This window comes from Pyrenophora tritici-repentis, chromosome 2 (assembly GCF_003171515.1).
Source record: "Pyrenophora tritici-repentis strain M4 chromosome 2, whole genome shotgun sequence".
NCBI classification, from domain to species: Eukaryota; Fungi; Ascomycota; class Dothideomycetes; order Pleosporales; family Pleosporaceae; genus Pyrenophora; species Pyrenophora tritici-repentis.
Window position 1 is genome coordinate 1,120,483 of NC_089391.1, and position 21,104 is coordinate 1,141,586.

Sequence of the window (21,104 nt, forward strand, 5' to 3'; positions counted from 1 at the left end):
CAGTGGGCAGTCGCGCAAAGGTGACAAAAATTATAAAATGGAAATGACGGTTGAAATCAAGTGGAAATCTGCACGCATTTATTGAAATAAACATTGTTACGTATGGTGATGGACGGAGAAGGAAGAGCGTACGATGCGCCTTGCGCCTCTCGTTTCCATTACGGTACATCATGTCCCCTTTATTCGGTGACATTTCTCATGGGAACCCATGGGTCCACAAAGCCAATGGTGGAAGTGGTGGCAGTTCGTGAGTAAGCTCGTATTCTCAAACCCTTACTCTTCATGCGTTCACGTGCGCTCCGTACGAGAATACCCGACATGTTGCACTCTCGTACTCCAACTTTGGTGGAGTGACATACCGGAGACGAGCCTGTCGTTTGTGTGATACCCCTTTAAATTTTGGTGTACGTTAGTTTTTGATATGTGGTACCCTTCTGAAGGACGACATTGCCGTTGCCGAGTCACCTCGGCAGTTTGTAGTTGGATTCTCCAAGTACAACCAGATTTACGTAACCACACGGCGATGATATTTCGATTGGCGGGTATTGTTGAGGAGCGCTGTACCGAGGAAGAGGAAGGGTGGCTGATATGGAAGAGCTGATGAAGCAATAACACGCCGCGCTAAGCTTCCAGACTAACAACAACATTTTCGCTCCTTCGTTATTGCAATGCTGATGCCGCATGGAGCTTGGGCTGCATCGCCGTATGTCGTACTTTTGTCCCAAAGTGCTGTTCCATAATCACTCAACTCGTGGGGGTGCTGGCTTGTCACATCCCAAAATACATTTGACACGCGGTTCTGATGTAGCACCCAGAGCCCTGTTCTGGATAAGTCAACACACCCAGCAACACTGACATCTAGTCCCTAGTGTCATCAGTCCATGAAGCCGGTTGTTTCGTCCATGATGGCCTCAAAGCTTTTGGTCTCACGATGCTTTCCACTTGTGATGGGCGGGAACTGTGACATTCTGATTCGGAACTCGTCCGATTTCTTGATTGCTGGCGCAAGATCACTGTGAGATTGTTAACGAAAGTAGGATATAGTGTCGCCAGAAGGAACTACATACGTAACATCACCACGGATCAGATAGTTGTTTCGTTCCATTGCTACAGCAAGCTCTTCTTGGTGGTTGTCGAGTAGTGCAGTGTTGGGAACTACTATGAGTGGTATTTGGTAGCGGAGAGCCTCGAGGATAGAACCAGATCCTGACTATGTTAGCCAATAATTTGCCGTGCAAATGTATGACACTCATACCCGCATGTGATATCACCACTCCTTTCGACCTTTGGACAAGTTGCAACTGTGCTTGTAGACCGTCTGGGTTGAAGTCGATACCATCTATGATCAGATGCCGCTTATTCTCGTCATTGTTGACATATGAGCGAGCAGTGCTCACACGCTTATCGTAAACGTCCTTGGCGGATCCATATTGGATTAGGAGATGTGTGAAGCCTCCTTCTTGCAGGGCACTCAGACAAGAGGGTCTTAGGACTGATTCGATAAGGGCGGTAAATGGTGCTGTGGCTCCCGTAGTAACAAAGCAGAGCTTCGAGTCAGACGTCCATTTCCACGATTCCGCCATTATACGACAAGATTCTTATCAGATTATTATTGAGATATGTGCAAAAGTAAAGTCAAACGAGCGGTGCTTCCAAAAAGTGGCTTACAAGTGTCGTCCAATGTCTTCCAAGATGATGGCGATGAGAGCGGAGGTCGGGCGGTCTTCCCTTCAATTGGCCCGGTGCGCGGTCGCACTTTGCTCCCCAGCGCCAAGCACGGCTGCATGGAAAAGTCGACGACAACATGTACCCGCCAATGCGCACATCAATGGCGTCAATAACACGAAGACTGCTCTTGCAGTCACGGCAATGCCCACCAAGGATACGAGCTCGCGCACCATCAAGACACAGCACCCCCGCACAATGGCAGCAGCGCCCACTCTCGACAACACCCGGACGATGCGCAAATGAGCCAACGAAAGAGGGCTCCGCAACCGCAGCAGATGCCCGGGCACCGACTCAAACCCTTGATGAGCTAGCTCCGCAATTATCCTACTCCAACACCACGGAAGAGGTTCCCTTCAACAAGATGACAGAAGAGGAGCGTCATGAAGCCATGCTTAGCAACCTGCGCGCCTCACTGGCCGAAATCGACCCCTCAGTCGTTGCCGACGCCCAGCGCAAAGGAAAAGCCGGACTCCCACAGACAGAGAACTTTGGCCTAGAAACCGACGAGGACTTTGACATTGAGGAAGACGACAGGAGGAAGATCCAAGCTGGTTTCTGGGCCGAAGGCGAGGAGGAAATGGGACCAGATGAGGATTACTACGGCGACGACTTGACGAGTCACGGTCACGGTGAATTGGAGCAGCACAGAGAGTTGAGGGAATATGCGAGGTTGATTGCGTGGGAATTGCCGCTTTTGAGCCGTACGTTGAACACAAAGATGATATATACCATCATGTGTTGTATATACTAACAAAAACGCCGCAGACCTCGCCCGCCCGTTTGAACCCCCTACAGCAGCAACACCCTACCGGTTCCGCTACACGTCATACCTGGGCGAATCACACCCCGCCACCAACAAAGTCGTCGTGGAATTCTCGCCTCAAGACCTCTCGCAATCCGACCAGCTAACGCCCACGCAAATCAACAAGATGATCAAGCTCGCCGGGCCCCGCTACAACCCCACAACCCGCATCGTCAAGATGTCGTGTGAGAAATTCGATACCCAAGCTCGCAACAAACGCTTCCTGGCAGACACAATCGCCGGCCTGATTGAAGCTGCCAAAGACGCCACTGACACGTTTGAAGACGTGCCGTTTGACTTTCGCCATCACACGCCTAAGAAGAGGACCGAGTTTCCCAAGGAGTGGGTTTTGAGCAAGGAAAGGAAAATGTATCTCGAGGAGAAGCGCAAGCAGACGGAGTATCTGGAGGATCAGCGACAGGGCAATGGTATGTTGGTCGATGGCAAGAGGGTGCTGGATGCGAGTTTGCCGTTTATGAATGAGAGCCAGCAGCCGCAGACGGTCATGGCGGGAGGGGCGAGGGGGAAGCCGTTGAGGTAGTTGTGTTGGAAGCGTTGATGTACAGATTATCTGTATGATTATATATGAAATGCAAATCTTGAGAAATGGCAGATGCATGTGCAAATACACACATCTGTACTGATGTCAATCTAAGGCTAAGAGAATAACACGGTTGAAACATATGCTCATCTAGTAGTGTGTTCAGGGCTTTGATTATAGCCAAACTGCCCGTTCATCCCACCCCCCTTGTTTCATCTCCAAATGCCTAATAATACATAGTAGTAGCCCAAGGGTATATCTAACCCGATGCCGTGCGCCCACGCGCACTCCCAAACGCCATTTTACGTCCGAGGATAGCTTGTTTGTAAACAGAAGAAAACATGATTTGACAAGGAAAAACTCTTGCTTCCACTTTGGGTGAGTGGGTTTGCAAGTGATGGAGTAGTGTAGATGAAGCCCGTTCCTCAACTAGCCTGCACGGTGCTTGGACGATTCTTCTTCCTGCTGCCCTTGGCCGTGGGTGTGTCGCCCTCTTCGCGCTTGCGCTTTGTGGGTCGAGAACTTCCGCCTTTGGGTCGGTAGGCTGTGTCGTCGTCGCCACCACCCGTCTTCCGCCGTCCTTTGCCCGTCTCATGAGCAGCCGAGTCATCGTCGTCGTGGTCGCGTGGGGCGGGCGTGCCACCTCCAACGGCAGACTCGCGCTTGGCCTTGTTCGCATTTGCCTTGCTCGTCTTGGGTGCGGCCGACTTGTCCGAGATGTTTTCGTGGTGTGCCGTGTCCTTGTCCTGTAGGAAGACTTGTGGCTGGTGCTTACGCAGCCAGTTGTAGACGCTGTCGGGGTTGCGCACAGTGAGGTCCTTTTCGCTGAGGGGCGGTTGGGCAGAGGCGAGGCGGACAGGGCGGCCTTGTTGGAGAGACTGGTCGAAGCCGGGCTGATCGAGCATCTGGTCCATGGCTAGGAGATACTCTTCCTCGTGCGTGGGCGACATGTAACCCGGCGCATGCTCGCTCAGGTCCAGGCCTGGAATGGGGCGGTCGGGCAGGTCGGCGCGCGTCGTGTGCGGCACCTTTGCTTCGAGACTGGCAAGGGACTTGAGCGTCTGCTGTATGGCCTGCGAGCTGTGGAGTTGGTCCGCCCGTATCGTGTACTCGTCGGCTGTGATCCTTCCGCTCGCAACGTCATCCCTCAGCGCCTGGAGCTGCTGCTTGATCAGGTCCGGGTCAGGTACTGGCTCCAGAGATGGCACAGCTGTATCAGCAGCAGACAGCTGGCGCAGGTCATAACGCAGACGGAGGTTGACGCGTGACTGCTCGTTGAGCTCCAGCAAAATGTCAAGTAGCTGGTCGTTGTTCTCCTGCAGGCGGCGTGCAGTGCCCATGGCCTTCCACTCCTGCTTGATGAGGTTGTCGCTATCGGTCATGGCCTCGTCGAACTTGATGCGCATCTTGCGGTACTTGCGTCTTTTGTGCATATTAGCTGGCTGTCGTCATTTCGAGGCCGGCGCGTCCTACCTCCACGACCGCTTGACGGGCTTCTGTGCCGCATCGCCAACGGCATCTTGATGCGCAATGAGTGCAGCCTCATGCGCTGGCGTGTCCATTGGGGGCGGCACTTCCGAGGCCATCATGTTCCGGGTGCGGTGTAATGCTGTGATGATGAGGGCCGGCTTGGTGTCTTGGGAGGTTTGGTGTTGAGCGCTCTAGAGTTGCATGATGGCTGGTGTCCTGTGCACGGCCTCGGTGATTGTGAGGAACACGGTCTTTGGAGGCATCATGTGGACCTGCCACGCTTCCGTCTTCACGCCTGGCCTGTGTGGATTCCAGATCCCCTTCCTCCTTTATACATGACCAGACGCGTTTCCACTGCCAACCAGCCCATTGACAAGCCAAACATCACTACGTCGTAATCTTGCACTGCTCTCCTGTCCGCCAATCACTCAAACAACCCCCAAGCTCGGACACGGCGGAAAAGCGCAGCGTAGACTGTAAGACCCTGAAGGCCCACCGATCCGCCTTGCTGCTTCTGGACCTGCTGCTGGACCTCACTGACAGCCATTGTTGGTGATAGCTGGTGACGACAACGTATATTCCATATTCCATAACCCATTCATACCAGCGCCTCTCCGCATCTCCGCCCTCCCAAACGCCCATCAATACCGCCAAACTGTCACCCATACTCCTCAACCGCACCTCCGGCCTGAGTTTTGCAGGCGACCCGCGGGCCCGCCCATCAGACTCGCCCTCATCGTACGCCAAAATGTCGCTGGATCCCGCAAAGGACGCGCGGAGGCGACGTAGCAGTAGTCTTGTCTACAAGGAGCCTCCCGAGTCGCTGGAGCAGCTGAGCGACCAGTCGGCCCTGCCCAACTTGAATGCAGAATGGGTCAACGCAAAGGGTGAGCTCGCCAGACATGCAATCATCATACTGAGTATGCTAACAAACACAGGTGCCTGGGCTATCCACTTTGTCCTTATCTTCTTCGGCAAGATCTTATTCGATATCATCCCCGGCATGTCGCAAGAAGCATCATGGACCCTAGTCAACCTCTCGTACGTGGCCGGATCATACCTCATGTTCCATTATGTTCGCGGTGTGCCCTTTGACTTCAACTCGGGCGCCTACGACAACCTCAACATGTGGGAGCAGATTGACAACGGGGACCAATACACTCCGGCGAAGAAGTTTCTTCTCACCGTGCCAATTGTGTTGTTCCTTGTTAGTACGCATTACACCAATTACCATCTGACGTATTTTCTTATCAACGTCGTTGCAACGATAGCAGTAGTCATTCCCAAGCTACCTTCGGTGAGCATCCCCACTCCATCCACACAGTATCTCTCTAACTCTCTCCAGTTTCACAGGATACGATTCGCCTTCTTCAACAACCCCCCGGATGACATATAGTCGACGACTTTCCTAATTGCATCGCTTGGCTTGGCTGTAATTTTGCATGTATTTTTAATCCCAGTAGCCCTGGGTCCTGGACAAATTGAGTAGCATTACCGCGTGGGAGCGGCGTTTGGGTCACATCGGTATGCGAGGGGGGGCGCTCTGTTGATACAAAAGTAGCAATTGATTACTTGGCGTCTTCACGTGAAGATTGTGGCTGAGATAGCTGCAAGCCTCATCCAGCTCTAGAATCTACTGTCCTGCACTCATGTTAACAACACCACTGTCTGCACCGAATGAATTTGGTTATCTGGTGATAGGCTCTCGATCTGCATTCGGATAGTGCCGTCTAGGCGCGATCTGTGCAATCCGCAATGCTTCTTTGGGCGAACCTCGTCATCGCCATGCCGGATTATCCATGCACATGGACTCCTACCTATGCATTGCATCCATCGCGCCTTTTTTCCTTGTTCTCTTGCTGCACCCCGCAAATCAACACCATGTTCGTCGCCTGAACTGCCCTTCAAACAAATAGTTTCTGTCTCACAGCGTGCCAGTCGCTTTTCGTCTTTGCATCTGCCATTGTCCCAGGTGACGTCACTGGTTGGAGCGTCTACCCAAGCATCCAAGCTTCGCAGAGTCTTCCCAACCTCAAAGTTTCAGCAGACGCGCTCTTTTACAGCAATCAAAGGAAACATCATGGTCTGGTCACAGCTCGAGCCTACGGGCCCGCATGTAACCTATGTATTCCTGTCGTTCTTCCTGATCTTGTACGCGCTCTTCTCGCTGATGATACGGAACCGGCTACATCTTTCGGAACCACCGCTGGCCACCTTGTTTGGCATTGTAAGTACCTGGTGTTTGGTATGAACTAGAAACACATCCTGACTGATATTCGATATAGATCATCGGCCCACGCGCACTAAACATTCTCAGACCCTATGACTGGGGCTTCTCTGTGAGTACCCTTGCATGTTAACAAAACTATGCTAACATACAACAGGATGACATAATACAAGAAACCACGCGTCTCATTGTGGGAATCCAATGTTTCGCTGTCGGCTTGGAACTTCCCAATGGCTACTTGCAAAAGAGATGGCGCGCTCTGCTTGTTCTGCTTGGCCCCGTGATGACGTTTGGATGGCTTATTTGTGCCATGTTCATCATGCTCTTGTTCCAGACGGACTTCCAGACTGCCATGACCATAGCTGCATGCCTTACGCCTACAGATCCCGTCCTCGCAGCTTCGGTACTTTCTAACAGTCAGTTCAGCACCAGGGTACCGAGGCGGATCAGGGACCTTTTGAGCGCAGAGAGCGGGTGTAACGACGGTGTATCATTCCCATTCCTCTACATTGGCCTAAGTCTTCTACTGAAAAGTACTGCTTTTGGTGTGTTTAAGAAGTGGTTCCTCATCACTATACTCTACCAATGCGTCGTGGGTGTTCTTCTCGGTATTGCCCTGGGTCGCGTCTTCAACGCATTGTACAGGTTCTCACACGGACGCGAGTGGATGGGCCGCGCCTCTTACCTGGCTTTTTACTTACTGCTGGCTGTCTTCTCCATTGGTCTGGCATCAGTACTTGGTGTCGATGATTTCCTGGTGGCCTTCTTCGCCGGTCGTGGTTTCTCCCACAACCAAGCGTCGCCTATGGCTGAGACTTCTCTACCGGTTATCATTGATTTGTTGATCAATTCGGCTTTCTTCGTCTTCTTCGGTGCGATGATTCCTTGGCAGAGCTTCGGCGCGCTAGATGGCATTACAATTCCCCGCCTCTTCGCCTTGCTGGCACTTATCCTGGTCTTCCGCCGCATCCCAATTGTATTTTCGCTTTACAAGATGAAGATGCTGCCATTGGTAAAGACAACGACCGAGGCACTCTTTGTCGGTCATTTCGGCCCAATAGGTGTTGGTGCAATCTTCCTAGCCATCGAAGCTCGCGCGCAGCTCGAGACGGGTACTTCTTTGCCTCTGCCAAGTCCGCCTGAAGACTTGCCCATGGACAGACAAAGGACGGTGACCATGATTTGGCCTATGGTCTGCTTCATTGTGCTTGGAAGTACAATGGTACATGGTTTCAGTACACTTGCTCTCAGTATCGGAGGTCATTTCGCACGCAAGGAAGGCGAGAGGGCTCCGTTGATCGGTGGAGAAAGAGAGGGGTTGCACGGTATGGTTCATGACGGCAGCGATGATGAGGAAAATGATGAGTAGGGCAGTATTGGATAAAGCATATTTCGGAGTCATGGAGTGGTAATTGCTCGTCTACGGTGGGCAAGTCTAGTTTACGGATCATATTTATTTTGTTATAAAAAAATTGTGTGTATGGATGTCTCATCTTCTTGCATCATGCGTTCTTTTTCCTCCTACTTCGTGATTTAATCTTATCATCTACTTAACTATTAAACAACGCCAGTCGTGCAGGTTAAACTTACATTTCCAACCTCTCTTACTTATCCGAGTCCACCACTTTTCCGATGTTATCAAGCAGACGTACGCGTTTCGTTGCTTCGAAAAAGTGGCTCTAGTAATGCATACCTTCCTAATATAGCTTAGTTCTATCATGACCACATCTTATGCCCGGCCAAAGTCCATTCGATCAGCAACACTCCCACCTTCAACCTCAACCCTCAAGATGGCGAGCAATACTTTGGAGAAGCAAACCAAGCAGTTACCTGAGCCACCAAAGCATCCATACAAGCGTCAGTTCATTACAAGTGGCCTGTTTTGTTTTGCAATCTTGGGTTTCTTGAGGCATTACATCATCGCACCTACATCATCGTCACGATGGTCACTCTCCACTGGATTCAACAGCGTTGAGACGAAAGAGCAATGTTCTCAAGTAGAACCTTTATTTCCCGCTCGAACGACAAAGGGGATGGAAGAGATGGAAGCATACCTGACATCTGACGCGTTCCGTGATGTAGCCATTGAACGCTTATCAGGCGCCGTCAAGATACCCACGCAAAGCTACGATGACATGGGAACAATTGGCGAGGATCCACGCTGGGACATCTTCTACTCGTTTGCAGACTATCTCAGCAAGACTTACCCACTGGTGCATGCTACGCTGCAACTTGAAAAAGTTAATACCCATGGCTTGTTGTATACATGGGCTGGTTCTGATCCCAGTTTGAAGCCGAATTTGCTCATGGCTCATCAGGATGTTGTGCCTGTGCCTGATTCGACTATTAAACAATGGTCGTATCCGCCCTTTTCGGGCCATTATGACGGGAAGTTTGTGTGGGGGAGAGGCGCAAGCGATTGCAAGAATCAACTAATGGCTATCTTGAACGCTGTCGAGGCGCTCATCGCTGCGGATTTCACACCCAAACGCACTCTGATCCTATCATTTGGATTCGACGAAGAGATCTCCGGGAGAGAAGGCGCACAACATCTCGCGAACTACCTATTGAAGAAGCTCGGCCACAACTCCATCGCCGCCATTGTAGACGAAGGCGCCGTCAACATCGAGACCTGGGGCGCAAACTTCGCCATACCAGGAGTTGCAGAAAAAGGCTACATCGATGTGGACATCGTTGTACGCATGCCCGGCGGCCATAGTAGTATCCCCCCAGCCCACAATGGCATCGGGGTCGCCAGCGAACTCATCACGCTCATCGAAGCAAACGCCTACGACCCTTACCTCGACGACTCAAACCCATACTTAGGCCTCCTCCAATGCGGCGCCTCGCACGCCCCGGATTTCCCGCGCCCCTTGGCCAAACTCCTGCATAATCGTTCTTCACACCACAAGGCGTGTAGTAAAAAAGACGCCCTCGCGCTCGAAGCAGCAAAAGCTGGTCCCGCGGTGAAATACCTCTTCACAACCTCCGTGGCCGTCGACATCATCCACGGCGGCGTGAAAACAAACGCACTTCCCGAACGCACGCTGATGACGGTGAATCACCGTATAAACGTTGGCTCGAGCTCTGATGTTGTCAAGACACATATCACCGCTCTTGCTGCACAAGTTGCACAAAAATATAATCTCACGCTCCATGCGTTTAACGGGGAGGAGGAATCGCCTTCAAGTATAACGTTATCCCACGGCCCTACTATGCTTGAACCTGCTCCTGTTACACCTACTTCCCTCCTCCCCCTCTCCTCCTCCTCCTCCAACTCCTCTGACTCTAACAAAACAACACCCTACGCCATCCTCTCCGGCACTACACGCGCCCTCTACGGCAATGACCTCCTCGTTAGCCCGGGCATTATGACGGGAAACACGGATACGCGGTACTATTGGGATTTGAGCGAGAATATCTTTAGGTACGGGCCGGGCTGGGATAGGGAACAGGTTGGTTTGGGGAATATTCATACGGTTGATGAGAGGGTAGGGGTGAGGGCGCATTTGGATACTGTGAGGTGGATGTGGGGGTGGGTTAGGAATGTTGATGAAGGGGTGTTTTGAGGGGGTTTGGGTGCATGGGGGACGGATGTGGGGTGCATGGAGGTTGGGGAGGAGATGAGATATGATGCAAGAGAAGGGTCGAATGAAATAGCTTATTGTAGTAAGATATAGCCAAATTCCGAGTTTAAAAAGGGCTATTTGCTCATTGCTCTATTAATCATGTTTGAAAACACTTCTTCTTCCATACTGTTGTACAAATTTTGTAGCATTCTGACCGAGCCCATTCACCATGCATAATTCTCCCAGTCTGTTATAAAAGAGCAGAAATCCCATAACACCGACGCTATGCAAACAAAAAAGACCAAACTTCACTTCCTCATACCCGAGAAATCCTTCAAGATACCAATCATATGCGTGTTTGTCTGCTTGCCACCACGACGAGGGCCCTTCTTCTTCTTGCCCGAGGGAGCAGCAACAATGACCTTTGCCTGGGTAGCAGCCGTCAACTTGTTGGCTAGCAGCATCTTGCGCAGTTCCTCCGAGTCTTCAGGCACATGGACCGAATGCCACGTCTTTGCAAAAGCCGGGTCCATGGGCAGCATGAGCGAGGGGTCATTGCCCCAGACAGTCTTTGGCACACCATCCTTGGCGCGTCGCACCAGCACCTCGTTCTTCTCCTCCATCTTTGTGATGTCGTCGGCCACGGTGGACCAGCCGTCCTTGAGGTCCTTGATCTGCAGGCCCATGGCCGACTTTTGCGTCTGGAGATGGCCCTTGAGCTGTGCGGGGTTGCGGATGTCGAGCTTGGGCTTGTAGCGGTACTTTTCGTTGTGCGAGTCCCATGAGATGCGGTTGCCTTGGTTGTCGGCGCGCATGAGGGCGCGCAGCTGCTCGCGCTGGATGTGGCCAGGTGGGATGTTGAGGTACTCCATTATGTCGTCGAATGTGTGCCATTTCTCCTTGCGCTCGCGCAGGAAGTCGTTGACATAGGTGAGACGGGTGAAGACGTGCTCACCCGTGCCTGTGTCTTGCGGCTGCGAGTAGACAACAGGGACTCCATCTGCTGGACGCTTGCGCTTTGCACCGCTGGCTGAAGAAGTCGAAGGCGTCGGCGAGGGTGCGTTCATGCCAGTGGCGGAGTTTGCTTTGAGAAAGGACATGGTTGCTGTTATGGAGATATGGGTAGAACAGGTGATGGCTTTGGTTGTATTGCGCGTGTGGATATTTGTGTGTTGTGCAGCTTCTAGCTAAAGAGTCGCACAGCGAATAGGGAGGAAACGGGCGGGCTGGTAGTGAGCGTGGGGAGTCTGCGGCGGAAGATGGGTGAGGTGAAGGTGAAGGCAAGGCAGTCAAAGCAGCTGGTAAAGGCTTAGGTTGGCGCGGAAAGAAAGGCGGTTCCGTGGTAGACGGGCGCTATGAACGCATGCAGGTCTAGCGGCTGGCCCCTGCTCGTCAAACAACTGCAGGCGCGACTGGTGATTGAGAAGAAGGGCATTTCATTGTTCGCGTCACACCCCGCCGCGACCCTTCTTTGTCTTCTTTCCTTGTCGAGTAATAACATTCAACCATTCGATAATGCGCGAGGACTTGCGATAAACCAACTACACCACTATGGCGGCGACAGCAGTCGACGTTGGCTACCTGGCCGCGTCCTATGCCGTCCCAGAGACGACTCTTCGTTCATTACTATCCGAACCCACCGTCGAGCTAGTCCAGTCACTGCTCACCCAGATTGAGGCCAAGGCCCGCGCATACGATGACCTGCAGTCGGAGAAGATTCGCGCCGATGTCGAGCTTGAGGCTGCTGTGCAGGGCGGCGAGCAGCGCGCGCGAAGCTTAAAGGCCACGGCAGAGAAGGCGCAGAAGGAGGCTGAAGAGCTAAAGAAGAAGTTAATTCAGGAAGGTAAGGGACAAGATGAGCCGACTTGCTGTGTAGATGCTAACTGGATCCCAGAAAATGCCAGGCAGGAGGCACAGACAGCACTGCAGAAGCTACAGGCTACGGCCACCAGCTCAACGTCTGAGACGCAGGCACTTGAGTCGCGCATCAAGACTCTCGAGTCCCATAACCGCGATGCCATTGCCATGCACGAGGCAAAGACGGCTGCCCACGACCGTCTAGCCAAGGAGCTCTCGGAGCAACACCAAAAGTCAGTTGAGCTGCGCAAGCAAGTGTCTGCCCTTGAAGAGAAGACCCAGTCGCTGGAGAGCGCTGCCACCAACGTCAAGTTCCGTGAGGCCAATCTGCAGCAGGAGATTGAGCAGCTGCGCAACAATAACGACTGGTACACGACCGAGCTCAAGACCCGCGCCGACGACCACAGCAAGTACCGAAAGGAAAAGAACGCCCAGATTGCCCAGCTGCAGCGTGAGAATGCCGATGCCGCCGAGACCATCGACACTCTGCGCCGCTCCGAGACGCTGCTACGACAACACATCGAGGAGCTCAAGAGCAAGGCCGAGGAGGATCGTCTGCGCATTGAAGAGCTGGAGAATGAGGTGTCGCAATCAGAGACCAAGTTCCATCTGGAGCTTGACAGTGCACGACGACTTGCCACGCTGCACCAGCAGAATCACGAGATGACCAAGAAGCGCCTGGAGCAATTGCAGGCCGACACTGAGCGGGTACAAGAAGACGCTGCCAACGAGATCGGACAGCTCCAAGCCGAGTATGAGATGGAGCGTACCAAGGCCGCAGAGGCTGAAGCCCGCACCGTTGAGCTCGAGACACTGGTAGAGTCCCTCAAGAGCGACAACTCTGACCTTCGCAGTTCCGTACGCGTCCCCGGAACACCACGACACGGCATGAACGGTGGCTTTAGTACCCCAGGCAGGGCAGGTTCACCTGCCGTCTTCTCTCCTGGTGGCTCGCAGCTCAAGGCTGATGCATCCAAGACCCAGTTGCTAATCGAAAACAACGACCTCAAGAAGGAGCTCCGTAGAGTCCGGGAGAAACACGAAGAGCAGAACGCAGTACTCAACGAAATGCTCCAGGAGCTAGAAAGCCGCCAACCCGAGTTTGAAGAGATTCGTCGCCAGAATGACGCCCTCATCGAACAAAACAACGAGATCTCCAGTCTGCTTGATGATGCCATCTCTGAACGTGAGGCAGCTCAAAAGGATTCACGTAAGGCTCTGGGTGATTTGGAAGGCATGCAGAGCGAGAATAACCTGCTACAACGCCAGCTCGGGGACCTGACCATTCAGTTGCGTTCACTAATGTGGCGAATTGAAGCAGAGAAGAACGGTCTCGGCTCTCTGCCGGAAGACCAGCAACGGTTCCTCATCACAGCCGTGGAGAAGAACGAAGTTGCCGACGAGTTCCTGCCAACTGATTCGCCTACACAGAACATGATCACGCAGTATCTTACTCTCTACAATGACATCAAGACGCTTCAGCAACAAAACTCTGAACTTCTCCGTACAATCCGACAAGTCGGTGATGAACAGGAGAAGCAAGAGTCTCGTATGAAGTCGGAGCAGTATCAAAAGGACATCGAGGAGCTTGGTCATCTCCGCTCTGTGGTTGCCGAGAAGGATGAGGAAATTCAGTCACTCCTGGTTCGCTCACAAACCCTGAAGACGGAACGCGACATGTACAGTCGCATCGTCGGCGGTCGTAACCAAATGCCATCGCACGCTCAGTCGACATCTGCCTTTGCACAGTCAGTACCGGCCACTGGCGCTCCCCTGCAGCTCGAAAACGGAAACGCGTCCCGTGAGATTCCAGAGTACAGCAAGCTTATCAAGGATCTCCAATCGCACATCGACCTACTCAAGGAGGAGAGTGCTACCGATCGAGCTACCCTGAAGTCTCAAGTCGACGGTCTTACCAAGGACAATACTCAGCTTCAGAGTGACAAGCTCCGTTGCGAGTCGCAACTGCGACGAGAGCAAGATAGGTATGCTCGCCTCGAGGGCAGCATCAAGCTGCTCCAGTCCGAAAAGGACTCTCTCCAAGAGCGCTACAACAAGGTCCAAGCCACCATGGCCCAGCAGGACGACAACCTTGTCAAGGCCACTCAGAATGCGGCTGAAGCTGAGGCCCGCCTTCAGAGCTTGCAGGGCGAGATGGTACAGCTTAGAGCATCTCAACAGATGTCTGCAACGATTGAGGTACGTCTCAAGGAGCGCAACCAAGAGTTGATGACGGAGCGAGATCGACTGAGCAGCATGGTGTCCTCCATCCAGAGCCTACGCAACGAAGCCGAACTAGCCACTGCAGAGAGTAGGCGAGAACTACAGAACAGTGTTGACAAGCTTCGTATGGACCTGCAGTCTGCCGAACGCAGACTGGAAGATGAGGCCGCTGAACACAAGAGGGCAACCCAACAGCGGGACTATGAGCGTATGGAAGCGCAACGAAGGATAGACGACCTCATCACAGCGCGAAACAGTGCGGAAGTAAAGGCTGCTACTGCCGACTCAACCCGTCAACAGCTTGAACAACGCATCAAAGATCTGCAGAATCAACTTCAGACCGCCGAGGAGCGTGTAGCAGCTCTTCAACCACGCCCCGAATCGACCGAGGAAGCAGATTCGGCCAGCCGTGAAGAAGAGCTCATTGCACAGGTTTCGGAGCTTAAGCGCAAGCTTGAGCGTAAGGAGGAGGACCTCGAGGCTGTCACTGCTCAGATTGCAGGCTTCCAGGATATCGCCCAGGAGGCTGAGAACCGGTTACAGACCTTTGTCGAGGCCCACGAACGCCTGCAAGAGCAGCTCAGTTTAGCAGAGCAAGAGAAGGATGCTACTATCAACGACCTCCAGCAACGTGTCAACGACATATCTTCTGAACTTGCTACCAGTAGCACCGAGCTTACCGAGTTGCGAGGACAGCATGAGCAAGAGACCTTGGTACTCAAGCAAGAGAAAGAGACTTTGGAGGCAGAGATTGTTCGCCTTCAAAACGACGTGGCTGACTACAAGGCCGAGGCCGAGAACCAAACCCAGTATGTCAAGACGCAAGCCGACATTGCTGAGCGCGCCCAGAAGGACTACGAGCATGAGTTTCAAAAGCACGCCGAGAGTATGCAGAAGCTCCGAGAAGTACGGGACCAGTACAACGAACTCCAGACCCAGATCACGGAATTCAAGACACAAGCCGAAGCTGCCCGCACTACGCTGGAACAGAGCCAAGAGCATTGGAAGTCAACCGAAGGCCGCTATGAGGAGCAGCTAGCAGAAGCCAAGCGTCGCCATGATGATCTGAAGCAGTACAACCAGACCTTGCTCAAGCAATTCGACGAGTACAAAGAGCAAATCAACAGCTTGAAGAACGACCGTGGCGCGTCAGCAGCGGCAGGTGATGCAGGCACTGCTGAAGCAGGTTCAAGTAATCTTCAGGATATTGAGTCGTATCTCCGCCGCGAAAAGGAGATTCTGGAAGTCCAGCTGAACCTCAAGGTACAAGAATCCAAGCGTCTGGAGCAGCAGTTGGCGCATGCCCAAGGTCAACTGGACCAAACGCGTGAAAAGTTGCTAGAAGAACAAGCAAAGAATTCCGGGTCACAGAATGGTTCAAGCCTTGCTCATCTCAACAAGAACCTCGAGGAGCTCAACGTCTACCGGGAGAGCAATGCAACTTTGCGAAGCGAAAACCTGCGTCTCCAGGCTTCGTTCGCTGAAAAGGCCAAGGCACTGGAGGATCTGCAGAGCGAACTTGAACCTTTACAGGTCCGTGTTACCGAGCTCGAGGGCGAGCTTGAGCTCAACAGTGGTCATCTCAAGGCTGTCGAAGAGGACCGCGACCGTTGGCAGAAGCGTCACCAGGATGTACTCCAGCGTTACGACCGCATCGACCCCAAGGAACTTGAAGATCTGAAGAAGCAGATTGAAGAGTACAAGAGCGAGCGAGATCAGGCTCTGGAGCAAGTCAACAGTCTCAATGAACAACTCAAAGATGCTACCGAAAAGCTGGAGAAAGCAATGGCAACGAAGGCTGAAGAGATACAGGCTGCGAAGGAGGCCGAGACGAAGATTGCGAGAGACAAGTTCAATAGAAGACACGCCGAAAAGATGAATGAGAAGAAAGCAGAGATGGCAGAATTGCAAAAGAAACTTGATGCCGTTCAAACGGAGCTCGCAACTTCACAGACGGCACACGCGGACGCTGCGGTCTCACAAGAGCAGGTGGCGAAACTGCAGAAAGAGTTGGAACAGACTCGCACTCAACTTGCGGCAGCCCAGCGAGATCTCAAGTCCGCAAACACTGCTCGTGATGAAGCCTTGGCCAAGGCAGCCACATCAGCGCAATCTGTGAAAGATGCAGAGGGAGGTGAAGAAGGTCAGATCAATGAGGGCGGCAATGAGGCTATTACTCAGCGACTTGCGGAGTTGGAGAAGCAGCTGGCAGAAGCCCAACGGAAGGCTGCAGAGGCAGAGCAACAGCGGTCTGAGGCAGTCGCTCAACTCACCACTCTGCAGGCCCAGCTTTCGGCACAAAAGAATGGTCTACAGAGTCTGCAAAAGGAAACAGTAAGTCACCCGCACCCTTCGCAACATGCCCATCACTCATTTTTGCAGGCTGAGAAGGACACCACTATCACTGAGCTTCAACAACAACTCTTACAACCCCAGGCTCAGGATCAACAACCTGCAGTCAACCCGGCTCCTGCTGTTGACTCCACCATACAGGCAGAGGTAGAGAAGCTCAAGAACGAGCTTGCTAGCAAAGCCAAAGAGGTCGACGATCTGCGGGCTCAGCTTAACGCTGCAAAGTCTGCCGAGCGCACGACAGAACCGGAAACCTCACAAAGCAATGAAGCGGTTGCGGCTATCAAAGCCTCACTCGATCAACGAGAGACTGAGCTGAAGGCACTCGAGGCGTCCCTGAACATCCGTGAAGCGGACCTGAACACTCGTCAAGACTTGGTCGCTAAGAGGGAGGTTAAATCCGAAGACCTTAAAGTCAAGGCAAACAAGAGAATTGCTGAGCTCAAGAAGGACTATGAGTCACAGATTGCTACTCTACAGGAGACGCATCAAGCTGAGGTCGAACGTCTACAACAAGAAAAGCAGACATCCGACGCACCTGCCCCCCCTGTATCCGATGGCGTAATACCGACGGACGACCTACCGCGGCCTACCGTCACAAGCAATCAGTTCGCACTGTGGTTGAGGGCCAACGCAGCCGCTGCTGATGTGGTCAAGACGCAAATAGGCATCAACGTTAAGAAAGCTTGTGTCGGAAGGGACGAGCTCATTACCAAGCTTCGTCAAGAGGTCGAACAGCTCAACACTCAGAAGGCCATTGATAGCATAACTGCTGTCAAGCAAGAGCCAGAACAGGTGAAACCAGCCGAGGACCCAGAAGTTACGGCCGCGTGGGAGGAAAAAGTGAAGCAAAAGGTGAAAGAGAAGGAAGTGAACCTGACCAAGACGTTTGAAATGAAGTCCAAGGTCAAAGACTCGCAGCTTGCGCTTGTCCGAGCCCGATTCGCCTACGTCGAGAAGGCTTCTAAAGAGACGCCCACAGAGGAGGTTGCGAAGGTGTATGCGATTGCAATGACTCAGAAGCCTGAAGTCAAGGCCGTCGCACAACCTGCCACACCTGCTACACCTGCCACACCCGCAAAACAAGATGCGGTACAATCTGGAGGTCAAAGCCAGACGAACACATCAACACCATCTCAGCCTGGTGCACAGCCCACAGTCTCACAGCAACAACAATCAACACCTATAGCTGTCAACACCCCCCAAGCGAACGATGCGAACAACATGCCCGCCGGTCAGGTAGCCCAGCCTATGCCTTTTAACCAAATGAACCAGTTCAGTCAATCTGCTGGCCATGGCATACCTACGAACCCATACCCCCAAGGCAATAACCAGATGGGCCGGGGACTACCACAGCCAGGTTTCACCTACCCAGGCCAAATGCCAGGCCAGCAGCTACCACAAGGTCAGCAACAGCCGCAGCAATACGGTCGCGGTAATGACCTACCACAGCCCGCCCGAGGTGCCCTGCAATCCAACATTCCCCGCGGAGGAAGCAACATCCCTATGCCCGGTGGTCGTGGACGAGGCCAGCAAAACCAGCCTCAACCGCAACAGCAACAGCAGGCACAACAACCACAGGCTCAGCAACCCCAGAACCAAAACCAAGGCCAAGCTGCTTCGCAAATCGGTCGTGGAGGTGGTCGTGGAGCCGGTGGTCGCGGAGGTCGCGGCGGCCAGCAAAACCAAAATAACAATTCGCCTAGGAATAGCCTCAACGTGAATGCTCCTGGCTTCGTTCCTGTGCCTGGACAGGGTGGTGCTCAGCAACAGGGTGGTCGCGGCCAGAAGCGTAGTGCAGAGGACGAGGGCGATGGCGCTGCTACCAGAGGTGGCAAGCGGGCCCGTGGTGGACGTGGTGGTGGCGGTAACGCACAAGCTGGTGGTGCCGAATAGTAGTCGAGCGTGCGAGCGAGTGAGCGTGGTGGCCATAAAATGAGACGAGATGAGATACAAGGAATGCACTGGGCGAACCATGGGGTTGGGAATAAGGATGGGTGGTACGTACGTGTGCATGCATGGATTTAATGGGGATGATCAATATGCGAACAACAACAACTACTTTTACTTACCTTCATTTTTCTTTTCTTATGTTTTCATTCATGTATGGGTTATTTGGTCATTTTTTTGTCGTCGGTGAACATAGGTCGTTCGTGAGATTTAGGACACACGCCCTTCGCTGGGGCCATGAAGGAGACAACATAGGACAGGATAGGATAGGACAAGTGATCATGGCACGCGTTTGTATTATATAAATGGGTGTATAATGTATTTTCCGATGGGAGTTTTGTTTGAATATGTTTAGACTTGCTGACTGTGTTGCACATGTGAATTCATAATATTGATGTAGATGTGAATACTCAATCTTGAACCAACACAAACTTGTCAATATATGACTATCTAGTTGAACCAAAAACTCACGCTAAAACTCGGCGTCAAACTACGAATATAATGCCACCAACCTACTGGGAGATACAAGCACTCCCCGGGGCCAAGTATCGCATCTACATACTCTGCATCTTTGAAGCCAGGAAACTGCTCTTCAAACACACTCCTTGCTTCATCCAAGACCTCTTCCCGCCCGTCATCACTCCTCTTACTCTCCCAACACGAGATATCAGGATACACCGCCATAGCCTCATCCAAATCAACTTGACTCGTATTGCTCATATCAACACCACTCTCGCCTACGCTTCTGGGGTGCAAATTCCGCGTTTCGTGTGGAGCATATAGACGCACGTACTTGTAGCCTGCGACCTGGGCGAGGATGTTGTGGTAGGGGTCTGTATGTAGCGGGGATATTGTACCTGCAGGGCCGAACCAGGCGTTTAGCAGCGGCTCGTCGAGTTTGGCGACGGGTTTGATGTGTGTAAGGTGGGGGGAGTGCGCTGGTTCCGAGTAGCAGTAGTCGGGGGTGCTGATGTCTGCGCGTAAAGAGGGGATTTGCGCGAAGAGGTCATGTTGGGCGAGATAGCCGGTGGGTGTTTTTTGTGCTTTTGGGGTCGGTGGCGCGGTGTCGCTGTTGCTGTTGTAGGTGGCGTGGGTTTCTTCTGTAGGCTCTGCGGGTTCGGCAAACCCGTCCAGCATATACGTCTCCATGAATTCACGGAATGTAATTATGCGTTGGCCCCATCCTTCGTCTGTGTAGCTCTTTCCAACCTCGACTGGTATCAGCCTTCTGCCTCCTAGCGTCTGCTCTAGCAAGTAGCCTGGGTTGTTCCACGGTCGCTCTTCGAGCGCAGGCCAGTGCTGTATTGCACCTTCAATAATCAGCGGTGTATGCCCTTCCGTATTGGAAACTATCTTCTGAAAGGCCGATAGACTAAGCTCTTTCGTTCGCTGGATGGGATACTGAAGGGTAGGTGCAGGTTCGGGAAAATCAATGGGGAAGCCGGTTGGGATGCGCGAGGATTGACTTGATGAAGAAAGCTTCTGTCGCTTCAACGGCCTTCCAGAGTCATTGATGTCGATTTCTTGCATTGTAGTAGTCAAGGCTGCTTTCAGGGCTGTAAACCACAACTCCACGAGCTCCTCCCGGCCAGGCGCTCCTGTCAGTATGAGGGCCATATCCAACAGCCGTACAACCTGATCGACCCTAATACTTCTCACTAAGCTTTCTCAATGGGCTTTTGTTCTGCCCTCCAAGACTTACTCGTCCCTTTCACATGCATGCTCGGCTAGTTTCAGCACTTGATACAGGCTCGCATCTATGTACAGTCTCCGCCAACACGTCTTCACATCCTTGTATGGTACATCGTGTAGCTTTTGGTATGCGAGCTTCAAGCAAACATCGGGATCGTTGGGAAGGAGTAGCAGTGCGGCGCGGCCGCATTCACGAATTGGGTCGGGTGCCTGTGCTGTGGTGAGTTCTTGGCGGGTTAGTTCGATGATTTCTTCAAGCGTAGGCGAATCCTCGTTCATTGCGGAGTGCGTCCAACTCGTGGCGTTGTTGGTGTTGGCGAACGATTCCGAAGCAGGGGATGTTGTTGGTAAGTGCGAGCTATGACCCCGTTGCTTCTTCCTTCCCGCGCCGTTGATGAGCCAAGACAAAGTAAATGGTACGCGAACGCTATACAAGCCGCTGTCTAACGCCGAACCACCTGTTCGGTAAGATTACTTGGCGTGGATCCATGTGCTTTTTATGGCACGGTACAATGTCCCGGATTCCCAGAGCGAAGGAGCCGAGGATGCATATTAATTTCATTTATGGATCTGTATTTTGTGGGCTTGACGTGCGCCATGACGACGTCAACCACGGATATAGTGATATTGTACATGTGTGTGTGTCGCTGCCCAACTTTACATAGCCAGCTCATTCTCCATAGCAGATCTAGG

At 52.7% G+C, this 21,104-nt stretch overlaps 10 protein-coding genes across 10 annotated transcripts; 5 read left to right on the forward strand and 5 right to left on the reverse strand.

The window, feature by feature from the left end:
- Window positions 1-874: 874 nt before the first annotated feature.
- Window positions 875-1,583, reverse strand: PtrM4_058920 (glycosyltransferase family 1 protein; the record flags this gene model as incomplete). The annotated part of the gene is made up of 3 exons (XM_001932676.2): window positions 875-1,013; window positions 1,068-1,206; window positions 1,256-1,583. The coding sequence occupies 3 exons, from the start codon at window positions 1,581-1,583 to the stop codon at window positions 875-877; spliced, it is 606 nt and encodes a 201-aa protein (XP_001932711.1).
- Window positions 1,584-1,804: 221 nt separating this feature from the next.
- PtrM4_058930 (mitochondrial 37S ribosomal protein mS35) lies at window positions 1,805-3,071 on the forward strand (the record flags this gene model as incomplete). The annotated part of the gene is made up of 2 exons (XM_001932677.2): window positions 1,805-2,429; window positions 2,494-3,071. 2 exons carry the CDS (start codon window positions 1,805-1,807, stop codon window positions 3,069-3,071), a joined length of 1,203 nt encoding a protein of 400 aa, XP_001932712.1.
- Window positions 3,072-3,496: 425 nt separating this feature from the next.
- On the reverse strand, window positions 3,497-4,660 carry PtrM4_058940 (uncharacterized protein; the record flags this gene model as incomplete). The annotated part of the gene is made up of 2 exons (XM_001932678.2): window positions 3,497-4,493; window positions 4,545-4,660. The coding sequence occupies 2 exons, from the start codon at window positions 4,658-4,660 to the stop codon at window positions 3,497-3,499; spliced, it is 1,113 nt and encodes a 370-aa protein (XP_001932713.2).
- Window positions 4,661-5,289: 629 nt separating this feature from the next.
- PtrM4_058950 (ORMDL domain containing protein) lies at window positions 5,290-5,937 on the forward strand (the record flags this gene model as incomplete). The annotated part of the gene is made up of 3 exons (XM_066105427.1): window positions 5,290-5,428; window positions 5,480-5,838; window positions 5,887-5,937. The coding sequence occupies 3 exons, from the start codon at window positions 5,290-5,292 to the stop codon at window positions 5,935-5,937; spliced, it is 549 nt and encodes a 182-aa protein (XP_065964054.1).
- A 684-nt stretch (window positions 5,938-6,621) lies between these two features.
- On the forward strand, window positions 6,622-8,137 carry PtrM4_058960 (NhaP, NhaP-type Na+-H+ and K+-H+ antiporter; the record flags this gene model as incomplete). Its single annotated transcript, XM_001932680.1, has 3 exons — window positions 6,622-6,768; window positions 6,827-6,880; window positions 6,926-8,137. The coding sequence occupies 3 exons, from the start codon at window positions 6,622-6,624 to the stop codon at window positions 8,135-8,137; spliced, it is 1,413 nt and encodes a 470-aa protein (XP_001932715.1).
- A 349-nt stretch (window positions 8,138-8,486) lies between these two features.
- On the forward strand, window positions 8,487-10,337 carry PtrM4_058970 (carboxypeptidase s; the record flags this gene model as incomplete). The annotated part of the gene is made up of 2 exons (XM_066105428.1): window positions 8,487-9,957; window positions 10,264-10,337. 2 exons carry the CDS (start codon window positions 8,487-8,489, stop codon window positions 10,335-10,337), a joined length of 1,545 nt encoding a protein of 514 aa, XP_065964055.1.
- A 308-nt stretch (window positions 10,338-10,645) lies between these two features.
- Window positions 10,646-11,437, reverse strand: PtrM4_058980 (TFA2, Transcription initiation factor IIE, beta subunit; the record flags this gene model as incomplete). Its single annotated transcript, XM_001932682.2, has 1 exon — window positions 10,646-11,437. One exon carries the CDS (start codon window positions 11,435-11,437, stop codon window positions 10,646-10,648), a length of 792 nt encoding a protein of 263 aa, XP_001932717.1.
- A 451-nt stretch (window positions 11,438-11,888) lies between these two features.
- Window positions 11,889-18,665, forward strand: PtrM4_058990 (Myosin-tail-1 multi-domain protein; the record flags this gene model as incomplete). The annotated part of the gene is made up of 5 exons (XM_066105429.1): window positions 11,889-12,180; window positions 12,232-16,751; window positions 16,800-17,588; window positions 17,655-18,282; window positions 18,379-18,665. 5 exons carry the CDS (start codon window positions 11,889-11,891, stop codon window positions 18,663-18,665), a joined length of 6,516 nt encoding a protein of 2,171 aa, XP_065964056.1.
- Window positions 18,666-19,169: 504 nt separating this feature from the next.
- On the reverse strand, window positions 19,170-20,249 carry PtrM4_059000 (uncharacterized protein; the record flags this gene model as incomplete). Its single annotated transcript, XM_066105430.1, has 1 exon — window positions 19,170-20,249. One exon carries the CDS (start codon window positions 20,247-20,249, stop codon window positions 19,170-19,172), a length of 1,080 nt encoding a protein of 359 aa, XP_065964057.1.
- Window positions 20,250-20,417: 168 nt separating this feature from the next.
- Window positions 20,418-20,690, reverse strand: PtrM4_059010 (uncharacterized protein; the record flags this gene model as incomplete). The annotated part of the gene is made up of 1 exon (XM_001932684.2): window positions 20,418-20,690. The coding sequence occupies one exon, from the start codon at window positions 20,688-20,690 to the stop codon at window positions 20,418-20,420; it is 273 nt and encodes a 90-aa protein (XP_001932719.2).
- Between the last annotated feature and the right edge of the window lie 414 nt (window positions 20,691-21,104).